Source organism: Lynx canadensis, chromosome C1 (genome assembly GCF_007474595.2).
Source record: "Lynx canadensis isolate LIC74 chromosome C1, mLynCan4.pri.v2, whole genome shotgun sequence".
NCBI classification, from domain to species: domain Eukaryota; kingdom Metazoa; phylum Chordata; class Mammalia; order Carnivora; family Felidae; genus Lynx; species Lynx canadensis.
This window is the reverse complement of record NC_044310.1, coordinates 214621273-214633865: the sequence shown is the minus strand read 5'-3', so window position 1 is coordinate 214633865 and position 12593 is coordinate 214621273. Positions and strand designations below refer to the sequence as shown.

General features: G+C 43.2%; 1 protein-coding gene across 1 annotated transcript in view; it reads left to right on the top strand.

Moving 5' to 3' along the window:
• Positions 1–12593, top strand: part of USP40 (ubiquitin specific peptidase 40) — an 89362-nt gene that overhangs the window by 46162 nt on the left and 30607 nt on the right. The window contains 6 exon segments of the mRNA XM_030323726.1: positions 215–285; positions 1012–1331; positions 2620–2743; positions 4178–4235; positions 10613–10666; positions 11628–11716. Of these exon segments, the coding sequence (XP_030179586.1) occupies positions 215–285; positions 1012–1331; positions 2620–2743; positions 4178–4235; positions 10613–10666; positions 11628–11716 (716 nt within the window).

The window sequence follows — 12593 nt, the reverse complement described above, 5'->3', positions numbered from 1 at the left end:
GTCTGTGTCTCAAAAATGAATAAATGTTTAAAAAAATTTAAGATAAGAGTAATAGTAAATAATACCAGTATAATATTATGACTGCCTTTTCCTTAATTTTCCTTTATGAGAATGCTTTTTCAAACAAATATTTAAGTGTCTCAGGTTTTTGTTTTTGTTCGGTTGTCTTTGGTGATCATGACAGATGGTCTCACTGATGGCCTCTTCTTCCTAGGAGATAACCTGACACTGTGTGAAATGGAAATTGAGGATGGGGAAGACATCTTTGTATGGAATGGGGTGGAGGTAAAAACACATTGAAGAAATATTTGTGATGGTTCTGTTTTTTTCAGTTGTTGAATAAAACTTTATTCAGCATACGTGAAGGCAGCTAGATTTTAGAAAAAGTCTGAAATGTCTGATAAATTGTAGGTATAATCATTGTTAGTTATATGCTAAAGAGATGTTTATTGAGTGCCTCCATCGAGCCAGATGCTCCATTCAAAAGTAAATAGTCCTTCATGCGTTCTGTTCCGTGTAAATAATTGTACTGATCCGGGTGCTGAAGTAGGGATCTGTGCATATTCCCTGAGGGAGTTCAGAAGGGGGCAAATACTTACACTGAGTTCTAGGAGTTACCTACAAGAGCAGAGTGAGTTTTCTAAGTCAGGAAAGGGGCAAGGAGCGTCTCACCCACTCGGTGGACTGCCCTTGGTTCATCTCCTGTATTTCCAAGGCTCTTTTTCTGTTGTTGTTTTTTCCCCAAGGCTTTATTACCACTACTGGGGACTCGTCCGTCTCTGTCTCCACTCCAGATTTCTCTCCTAGAAAGTAAAAAATGGCTAAGAGAAAGTTTCAATGGAAAAATCTAGAGTTGTTCTTCTGATATATACAAGACATTTGTGAAAATTGTATTTCACTTGAAAAGAAAAAGATGAGAATTCTTCAAGAGTAGTCTTTTACTGTGTTGTTCTGTTGACTTGATCGTGGCAGATAGAAACTATACTAACACTTGTCTTGCTGTCATCGTAGGTTGGTGGCATCCACATTCCAACCGGTAGCGACTGTGAGCCTGTGCTCATAAATGTTCTTCATCTCGCAGCAAGCAGCCAGGGGGAAAAGTGTCAGCAGTTGGTAGAGGCCCCACATGTGTTCCCATCCAATGCAGAAGTGCGGGCTGTGCTCACAGCCTTGGCAATGCCCGTAGCCGTCCTCTTCGTCAGCACCACCGACTCTGTCGGGGAAGAGAACTGGGTCGCCATTCCCGAGGAAGATCTGAAGAAGACGTTCAGAGAACAGGGCCTCGGGAACGGGAGCTCGGTTCTCGTTCAGGAGTCTAAAGATGATAAGAGGTAGCTTGCTGAAACATAAGAGAATTCCTTTTTAAGAAATTTTAATTATAGTTTTTCTATCTCTTAGAACTCTAAAGCTTTATTTTAATAATGGTAAGAGTTCAGTATTTTCCTTTTGTTTCTAAACATCGTGTTTTGTGCACTGTATACAGGAGTGTTCTGGGTTAGGCAGCTTGGAGGAAAGATGATACTGAAATGGGTTTTTTTTTTTTTAATTTTTCCAGTAAGTATGGTCGATAATATAGGTGTAGATGAGATATAGTCTGGTTTTTTATAAAGCAGAATCTTCGCAAATCAGTTCTGATTAGCACTCACTACAAAACCGAAGGCACATTCTCACAAAGTTCCTGAATTTTTTCATGAGGAGGATATTAAGATACAGCTAAATTTGTCCATTTTGTCACAAGATTCCCAGAAGGCAACTCCAGTTTTCATCACAATCCTTTTTCTGACTCCTGAGACCCTCCCATCTGCCCAGATATGGCACTTAATGTCAGGAATTATAACTTCGGTCCCCATGAGTCACACGGATGCTCCGAAGTGCCGCGTCTCTCCGCTTGTCACCCACGTCCGTTGTGGTGCTTTTCCGTGGTCAATGCGTCCTTCACCGTCACCCACCAGCTTTCTGTCTACTGAGGACTTGAGGTTGCCATCAACAAATGAGTTCGCTCCTTGACCAGTGCCGCGAATATGCTTACATTACAGGCTCCGTATTGTCAGTAATGGTGGCCGTGACATAGGGCGCTCAGAACCGCTTTTATTTTGTATCACATCTATTACTACCGCTCTTTGGGACGAGTGTTTTCCAGGCATTTATTTCCGCACTTTGTTGATTTAACTTAAAAGTTTATTATATGTTCCTTTATAAAAAATAACATATGTGTGTTAGGACTTGGGGAACGGAGAAGCGAAGACCGAGCCTCCGTGCCCTGGGCCGGCTTCCCTGGTGGTTCCAGGTGCAGGTGTAAGCGCTCTGACACTTCTCTTTGAAAACGGTGGCAACACACAAGACGAAAAATGTGGCACCAGGTTATTTGTATGAGCCAAAGAATAGTTGGAGTCCTGAATACAGACCCTGTAGACCTACTGCCTAACGCTGCCCTAGAAGCATAGTCTGCTTTCTTAAAGCCAGCTCCGTACACCCTGGTTACCTGCAGTCAGTCACGTCAGAGATGCCTGCGGAATTTTGGAAATAGCGCATAAGGGAAAGTGTTAATTTTCCGATCCTTTCTGACCTGTAGAAGTGCTGTGTAAAAACCCATTTTTTTTAATGTCTTTTTCCCTACAGTTTGCTGCTCAGACAAGGGAAATGGTTCACTGGTGCGAGTGAGACCAGCTGGCTCCAAGTTCAAAATTTATGCGAGGTGGAGTCTGAGGAGAAGCAAGTTAAAATATCAGCAACTGTGAACACAGTGAGTAGGTTACACCTCAAGTTTGGAGGACGGTTTTCTAGTCGGACAGAATTTGACATGGAAAGCAGTACCCAAAGTCTTCAGGACAGTTGTCTCAGTGGGCTTCTAGATCTAAAGAAATCAACTTTTGGGGGCACCCGGTTGGCTCAGTCAGTAGAGCATGCAACTCACGATCTCAGGGTCATGGGTTCAAACTCCCATGTTGGGCGTTGAGCCTACTTTAATAAAAAAAAAAGGGAGGGGGGAGGAAATAAAAATTTTATTACTAACATTTGATTACTGCTCGTTTACCTGTATCAGTGGCATATTTATTTCAAGAAAATATGGGCCGTTTTTTCCCTCTAGAGGCTGGAGTTAGAATATAGGATTTGCCTATTTAATTAGTTCATGGAATCTGCTGGCTTCGATAAATATAAAATGTTGTTTTCCTACGACCTTTTCTCTATTTTTCAAACCAGGCATATATGTTTTACTTTTGTGTTGTGGTGTTGTTGATCTTCATTTGCTCTACATGCTCTGTATAAAGCCAGCTGCTCTTAAAAGTGATTCTTCACTTTTCCACTTGAAGACCGTGACCCTCATTTCCTTAAACATCATTCCAGGAAACCTCTTTTTATATTCACATATTCTCAGTTCATTGAGGTTTTTTTATCTATAACATCAAAAGAAACCTGTTAAAATGTTTTCTTTAAATACTCTAATTTCTTACGGTGCATTAATATTTGTTGGTACAGTAGAGGGGACAGTATAAGGCTGGTGTCCTGAAGCTCGAGAGACCTGCCATCCTGACCCTAAGTGAGGACTTTGGGGAGTCCTGGTTACTCAGTCCTTGTCCCTTCTTGGCACCTTCTGGGGCGCTGCTGGGAGGATCCTGTCCGTGATCGCTGATATCACTTTACCGCTGAATTTCCAGTTTTATGCCCTAGAGGCAATTAGCCTAAACCAAAAAGGAAAAAAAAAAAAACAATATAGATAAAATGATTTAAACAGATTTAAATAGTGCCCTTGGATTAGCATTGTACATTTTTATATTTTCTATGCTCATTGGCCCTGAATTCGTCATTCTTAACATAAACAAATACCATTAACTTTGTTTTCTTTTGTTTGCTCTCATTAAAAAGGTTAGTGGGTTTTCAGCTTTTTGCCTTTGTAGCTAGAATTGCTTTAAGTTTTTCCATAAGTGTCTTCTTTCTGCTCCAGTTAACATCAGTTTGATAAAATCTTAACTATTAAGATCTGAGTTTTTATTTTTAACTTGGTAGAAGATAGAAAATGAATTTCAGGGATAGAAAAAAAAAATCTTTTTTCAAGTAGGCCGAAACCCTGTCCAGTAACTGGTAAGGCAGCTAACCTGTTTACGTGCGCACTGATGACCTCATGCTGTCCCCTCCCGTTGTTCTCCCGCAGAGTCACTAGTTCATTTCTCTATTTTAGGTGGTGTATGAGATTCGAATTAAAGCCATAAAGGAATTAAAATTAATGAAGGAACTAGGTAATCATTTACGTTTGCTTTCGGGTTTTGGGGTTTAATTTAGTTTTGTTTTGATTTTTGGTTGAAAAAACTGTGGGAATACAAAAAGTAATTCAGGAGTGCCTGGGTGGCCCCAGTCAGTTGACCGTCCGACTCTTGATTTTGGGTCAGGTCATGATCCCAGGGTCGTGGGATCAAGCCCTGCATTGGGCTCCGCGCTGAGCATAGAGCCTGCCTAAGATTCTGTCTCTTGGCCCCTTCCCCCAGCTCGTGCATGTGTGTTCGTGTTCTCTCTCTCTCTCTCTCTGTCTCTCTCTGTCTCTCTCTCTGTGTGTCTTTCTCTCTCTCTTTGCCTCTGTCTCTGTCTCTGTCTCAAATAAGTAACGGAAAATTCATGCACCTACCACACAAAATGGACAATTGTTAACATTTTGTCATGTGTTTATTGTTGTTTGAAACATTGCAAATACAGTTAAAATTCTGTGTCCTGCTCCTCAGACCTAGTCCCTCTCCCTCCCCAGATGCAACCAGTGTATCTGATTTGGGTGTGTGTCTAGTGTATGTGTTCGTATTGTGCTTCTATATTATGCTTCACATTTAAATTAATTCTGTCATACTGAATATAACATTCTGAAACCCACTCTTCACTCAGCATTAGGTTTTCTTTAACAGCTTTATCGAGGTATAATTTACATCCTATGAAATATGCATTTTAAGTGTCAGCGATGATTAGTAAATGTCTGGAGTTGTACAGCCATCAGCACAGTCCAGTTTCCAAACATTTCATTGCTCCAAAAAGATCCCTTATGCCGGGTGCCTGGGTGACTCAGTTGGTTAACCATCCGACTCTTGATTTGGGCTCAGGTCATAATCTCACAGTTCGTGGGTTCGAGCCCTGCATTGCGCTCTGTGCTGACGGTGTGGAGCCTGCTTGGTATTCTCTCTCCCTGCCTCTCTCTCTGCCCCTACCCTGCTCTCGCTCGCTCTCTCTCTCTCTCTCTCTCTTTCAATCTCAAAATAAATAAATAAACTTAAAAAAAAAAAAAAAAAGATCTCTCATGCACCTTTTGCATTCCAAACCCCGACAGCCGTTCGTCTACTTCCTGTCTCTGTAGACTTACAGAGACATATGGTTTGTAGTCCCTTGTGTCTGACTTCTTTCACTTAGCATACCATTTTTGAGGTTTATCCATGATTTAGCATGTACCAGAGTGTGTTCCTTTATTGCTGACTAAATACTCAGTGGTACAGATGGATCACGTTTTGCTTATTCATCTACCAGTTGATATACATTTGCATTGTTTCTAGTTTTAGGGTTTTATGAATAATGCCACTGTACACATTTACATCCAAGTCTCTGTGTGGACATGTTTTCAGTTCTCTTGGGTAGCTATATAGGATTGTAACTGCCGGGTCATATGGCAAATGTATGTTTAACTTTATAAGAAACTGCCATACTACTTTCCAAAGTGGCTGAATCATTTACATCCCCACTAGCAATGTATCAGCATTGCTGTTTGTCCATATCCTTGCCAGTGTTTGTAAGTATCTTTTTGATTATAGTCATTCTAGTGGATATGAATTGCTGTCATTGTGTTTAATTGATTTTCCTAATGCAGCAGTTGTGAGCACTTTTGATGTGCCTACTGTCTATCTAAAGGATTCTACTAAAAAGGTACTAAAATTAGCAAGCTTAGCAAGAAGTCAGGATTAATACACAAAAGTGTGTTGTTTGTTTACTAGCAACAAAAAAAATGGAAAATGAGATTAAGAAAACATTTACAATAGCATGAGATATCATGAAAAACTTGGGAATAAATTTAACGAAATATGTGCAAGACGTATATATATACTTACGACAAAAAAATTTTGTTGTGAAAAGTCAAAGAATACCTAAATAAGCAGAGCACTGTATCGTGCTCTTGGATCAGAAAAGATGACATTGTTAAGAGGTGAATTCTCCCAAAATCGATCTGTAGATTGAATGCATCCTCCTCACTCAAAATGCTATTGGGTTTTGCGTGTGTATGTGTGTGTGTAGAAATTGACAGGCTGATTCAATTTATATGGAAGTGCAAAGAACCTAGAGTATCCTGACAGTTTGGGGGTGGGGGTGGGGAACAGAGTTGGAAGAGTTACCCTGTCTGATTTCGAGATTCAGTCCGAAGCTGTAGGCATCAAGACAGTGGGTGCTGGCATAGGAGTAAACATAGGGCAGCAAGCTGCCTAAGCCTGTAACCTGTTTCTTTGCAGTCAGTGAGCCGAGAATAATTTTCATACTTTTAAAGGACTCTTTTAAGAAGAATGTGGAATAGAGACTGTATGTGGTTTTGAACTTAAAATATTTATATTGGAACCACATTGAGAATCCAGAAATAGATACAAATATGTATAGTCCGTTAACTTTTTTAATGTTTATTTTTGAGAGCAAGAGAGAGAGCATGAGGGGGGAGGGCAGAGAGAGGGAGACACAGAATCGGAAGCAGGCTCCAGGCCCCGAGCTGTCAGCACAGAGCCTGATGTGGGGCTTGAACTCAGGAACCACGAGATCATGACCTGAGCCAAAGTTGCATGCTTAACTGACTGAGCCACCCAGGCACCCCTAATCCGTCGACTTTTAACAAAAGAGCAAAAGTGTTTCCCTGGGGAAAACGAGTATATTTTCAAGGTAAGGTGCTGGATACTCTAGCTTTGCCTTATATCATGTAAAATACTAATTCTAAGTGGATCATAGACCTAAATGTTGAAACCATTTATATACGATTTCTAGGAGAGAACTTATGAGAAAATCTTTGTTACTTTATCATAAGGAAAAGATTTTTTTTTTTTAATTTTTTTTTTTTTCAACGTTTATTTATTTTTGGGACAGAGAGAGACAGAGCATGAACGGGGGAGGGGCAGAGAGAGAGGGAGACACAGAATCGGAAACAGGCTCCAGGCTCTGAGCCGTCAGCACAGAGCCCGACGCGGGGCTCGAACTCACGGACCGCGAGATCGTGACCTGGCTGAAGTTGGACGCTTAACCGACTGCGCCACCCAGGCGCCCCAGGAAAAGATTTTTTTAAATCAGGACTCAACAAGCACAAACCATAAAAGAAAAAAACTAACAAATTGGCAATATTAAAATTTAAAACCTCTGTATTTAAAAGACATTTGAAAAGACAGGCCACAAACTGGGAGGAAAACAATTTGTGTAACACACATTGGACAATAGACTTGCATCCAGGTCACATAAAATGTGCTTGTACCGTAATCAGAAGACAGCCCAACCCCACATTGGGAGGACGCTTTACAAAAGCACGTCTCTCTGTGGATGACCAGGAAGCCCGGGGAAGGATGCTCGGTGTCATCAGCCATCAGACTGCAACCGTGACAACACAGCGCCGCACACCCAGCGGGATGCTTACGGTCACTGGCAAACCCGGTGTTGGCGAAGATGTGGGGCTTGTGCAGCCCCCGCTTGGTGCTGGTGGGGGTGTAAAGCGGTAGCCACTTTGGTAGAGAGTCCGCTTAGTATGAGTTTGAACGTTCACTTACCCGTCCTAGGTGCTTACCCAAAGAGAACTCAAACCTATCCTTACAAACACTATACGGTGTTCGTAACGAAAACGGGATACAGTCCAGAAGCCCACGCGCCCGTGAATGGGTGAGCTCACTACGGTGTAGCCTTCTAGAGGGATGCTGTTCATCAGAAAGAGCCGCAAACAACCACCACCTGCGAAACATGTAGACTCTCGGAGTGCAGAGCAGAAACTAGGCACGGAAGAGTTCGTATTCTTACGCTTCCATTTACATGAAGTTTTCAAAAAAGAAAACCTAAGCTGTAGTTACAGGGGTGGAAAATCGGATTGGGGGTGGAGGTTGACTGCAAGGTAACATGAGGGATTTGAGGGATGTGGCTAATCTAGCTCCGTTTGCAGGTGGTTGCTCACTGTTTAAATCAGACTCTGTACACGTAAACTGGATGTGTTTTATTGTAACCTGCCCCTGAAATTGAAAGCATTTGGTTTATTAAAATGAATACTTCACCCTCTTCCGTGAAACCGGCCTCCCTGCCTTCACTCTTGCTCCCCTCCAAGCCGTTCTCCATTGAGCAAGTGATCTTCTTAAATGGATGCGAATCCGATCGTATCACTCTCTGCCCAGCTCTCTGGAGCCTCCTTCCCCGCCCTCTCCTCCAAGACCTGGCCTCCTCTGACCGTGGCCTCCGACTTCTTTCTGGTCCCCTCCTCTGCTTATTCACAACACATCCCCCGTGCTGGCTTTCTGGGTTTCCAGTGCGCCAGCTGTGCCGCACCTCACCCAACTTCTCAGGGCTGTCTCCTCCCTCAGCTCTGTCCCCTTCCCTCCTCTTCACTCACTTCACTCAGTTACCCCAGCAGAAATGTTACTTCCCGTCGTCCCGGAACACGCGGTCTGCACTGCTGTCTGTTTTGTCCTGATACCCCGTATACCTCCCTTGTAGCGCTGGGGCCCTACCTGCACCCCTTTCCCCAGCAGCCGAGCCTCTGAGCACAGGCTCCATAGCTGTTCCGCCTCCCGCCGCACCGTCCGCTTCTAGAGCGGGTCTGGCACATAGGCGATGTGGCTCGTGGAATCAAATGGGACTATTTTAAGGAGGTGGTATTTAAAATGCATGTTTTTAAGTTGAAGAACTCTCCATAAGCTGTTTCAGTTGTCAAGAAACTTGTGTTAGAATTGTTTGCTAGCTTCATATTACCACCGTGTAACATGGAGAACTCCAGAATTTCAGAGATTTGCTGTGGTCTGGCAGAGTGTGAGCTGGGAAGGCCCGTGCTGTTCTTATCCTCCCAGCCCCCTACTCATATCTGGCCATTTAAGAATTCTGTCTGGACTCAAAACCTGGTGGGCTCCTCCCCACAAAGCAGGAATCCTCACCCCCACAAAAGTAGGGGCCTCATCCATTTAATAAGCATAAAAGTCACTTAATGTATTTTACACGTAGGCAGTGGGCACGAATGTCAGTTACCGTGGCTCATTACGTAACATCAGCCACCCGGCAACATGGTTCAAATGCCAGCTACACTGGACAATAACTGAGTAATTGCATGAAGTACGAACTTGGTACTCGCCCTTCATTGCACAGATCACTGCCTAAACAGCAGACGTGCCTCATGATCAGGGTTTCATCTCACCGCAGCACAGCGTGCGATCTGTCCCCCCTTCTGTGGCGACCTGCGCGCTTTCTGCAGTAATGGCTAAGCGATCGCTCCACAAAATGAGGGTGCAGCCAAGAAGGTACACAGAGGGATAGCAGTAGCTAACCGTGGGCACGATGGCACTGCGCAGCTCTAGAGACCAGATGTGCAGCCAGAGGACGTGAATGAATGTGAGGAAAGTGGTTGTGACAGAAAGGATGGCGACATTCCAGAGGACGTGGCGCTGGCAGAGAACCTCACGTTAAAGGAGCTCCTGGAGGCACACCTCAGTTGTTTAACCGGCCAACTCTGGATTTTGGCTCACATCATGATCCCACGGTTTGTGAGTTCAAGTCCCGCATCGGGCTCTGCACTGCCAGTGCCATGGGATTCTCACCGTCTCCTCTTTCTCTGCCCCTCCCTCACTCAGGCTCTCTCTCTCAAAATCAATAGATAAAAAACTTCAAAAAAAAAAAAAAGAGCTCCTGGAGGACTTCATGAGGTTGAGCACAACGTAGGAAATTTTGGAAGCAGACCCAACTTAGATTATGAACGTTTGTCAGGGGATAGACCAGATGCCCCCTCCGGATTTTAAGCTCTCCCGACAAGAAGAGAGCCCTGTGTAAACTCGTCTTGCTATGTTTTTTACAAAAAAAAAAAAAAGTATTCTCAGGGTCTCTAGTGTTTTAAATATTAGTTTTACTATTTGTTTTAATTTCACTATACACTCATAACCAACAGAGATTTAAATGTTTTTTGTTTTTGTTTTTTCTTTTAAATTTTTTTAACGTTTTATTTAGTTTTGAGACAGGGAGATAGAGCATGAACAGGGGAGGGTCAGAGAGAGAGGGAGACACAGAATCTGAAACAGGCTCCAGGTTCTGAGCAGTAAGCACAGAGCCCGACGCGGGGCTCGAACTCACGAACAGTGAGATCGTGACCTGAGCCAAAGTCGGACGCTTAACTGACTGAGCCACCCAGGCACCCCTTTAAATGTTTTTTTAACGACAGTGCTGAAAGGTCACAGGACGTCTGCAGTGACCCTCATGGCTACTAGGCTGGCTTTGCGCTGTTTCAGCTTGACTGGCACTCCCTCGGTGCTCGCTCCCGCGAAGTGAACGCTGCCTGTACTTGGGGGGTTTTGTCTTGTAGCTCATTGTACCTTTCTGCTAATTAACACAGTAGAGCATCTCTCCTTAGTTTGGTTTGGTGCACTAACCAGCTTCTTTTTATTTTTAGCTGAGAACAGCTGTTTGAGACCTATTGGTAGAAACGGGAAGCTTCTCTGTCCAGGTAAATCGCGGGAGCCTTCAGAACCTACGCACACTCGTGCCATCGGTCCTTCTTAACACTTAACTTCCGGTAATGCTTCCAGTGCTTAACATCCTTAAATTTACCTTTTGGAAACTAATTTTTAGGACATTTTATGGTCCCAGTGCCATCTTCACGTATTACAGAAAATCTTAACCAGAAATTCAGACACTTGTGTCATCTAAAGGAAAACGCCTGCCTTTCTGATAAGCTGATCCTCATTTTAGGCTGTTGTTTTGTTGTTTTTTTTTTAATTTTTTTTTTTTCAACGTTTATTTTTGGGACAGAGAGAGACAGAGCATGAATGGGGGAGGGGCAGAGAGACAGGGAGACACAGAATCGGAAACAGGCTCCAGGCTCTGAGCCATCAGCCCAGAGCCTGACGCGGGGCTCGAACTCACGGACCGCGAGATCGTGACCTGGCTGAAGTCGGACGCCCAACCGACTGCGCCACCCAGGCGCCCCTAGGCTGTTGTTTTGATCGAGTCCTATCTTTCTAGATTTATTGTCAAAGTGTTTTATTTGTGTTGCTCATTTTATTGTGAGAGCAATTGTGAAACAGTTTTTGCTCTCGCCTCTGTAATGCACCTTGTCATTTGACTTAAATAATCAATGGCGGTCACTACAGCAGCTTTAAATGTGGAAGAGGCTGGTCCATCACCCATGAATCAGTGGGGAATATCTCGCTTTGAATCCGTGTAAACAGTGGCTCATAGATAGCTGCCTCTTATTTCTTAGCATTGTTGTACAGATAACTTGAGAGTGTGAAAATTGAAAATCAAACTTAACTATCGTATAGGTAATCTTTTTGCATGGAGTGCACCTCATTTTTTTTTCTTTCTTGACACTGTTGATTTGCAAAGAAATACTGGTTTCAGTATGTTATTTTGCCCAGAGAGGTAGGAATTCATAACACTCATCATGTTATCCACATTCTTTGTAGTGCCAGACAGCTACACCGTGAAGGAAGCGGAACTGAAGATGGGCAGTTCATTGGGACTGTGTCCTGGGAAAGCACCAACTCCCTCCCAGGTACAGAATCAGCCTTCCCAGAGTCAGAAGTTCTTTTTCTGTTTTTAAAGTTTATTTGTTTTTGAGAGAGAGAGAGAGAGAGAGAGCGAGTGTGTGCAAGGGAGGGGCAGAGAGGCAGATACAGAATCTGAAGCAGGCTCCAGTCTCTAAACTGTCAGCACAGAGCCCGACGCGGGGCTTGAACCCAAGAACCACGAGATCATGACGTGAGCCGAAGTCGGACACTTAACTGACTGAGCCACCCAGGCATTCCCAGAAGTTCTTAATTTCATAATTCTTACCTTAACTACTGCAGCAGTAATTGTTTTTCATAGAAGTTTCTTTCTTAAATGGTACCTTTTATGTTAGGCATACATCCATATGGTTCTTCATGTTTAAATCAAGAATATCCTGTCAGAGTATATTCATAAAGTTCTTTTTCTGTGGAAATTTTGTGTTAAGGGGGGGCATCTAAAGTTGAGTGGCCACCTATTTGAATCTAAAATGCACCCTTTTCCCCCCACATTTTGACATCTGTGAGATTAGGATCCATCTTACAATCTGTAGCATCTGTGATTACTTCTGACACTGTTTCTCTGTTAGAGGTACAGAAAGTAATGAGTAATTGCCACGGCTTCTTAGATTGAATGAAAACAGCGTATTGATCTTGCCCCGAATTACTCTCTGCAGGAGTCTAATAGTCTCATAGCAGTTCTCTTTTTAATCAGTATTCATTTTCTATGTAAGATATTAGGTCGACCTTTGCGAGAAGCCCTACCTTTTTTAATAAACTTTTATTACCATCCAAAAGTCAGTGTCCTTACTGTTAAGACTCTGTATCCAGGGAAGCTAGACTCCTGTCAGGATCCCTGTGGTTCCTGGAGCCACTTCATTAGTG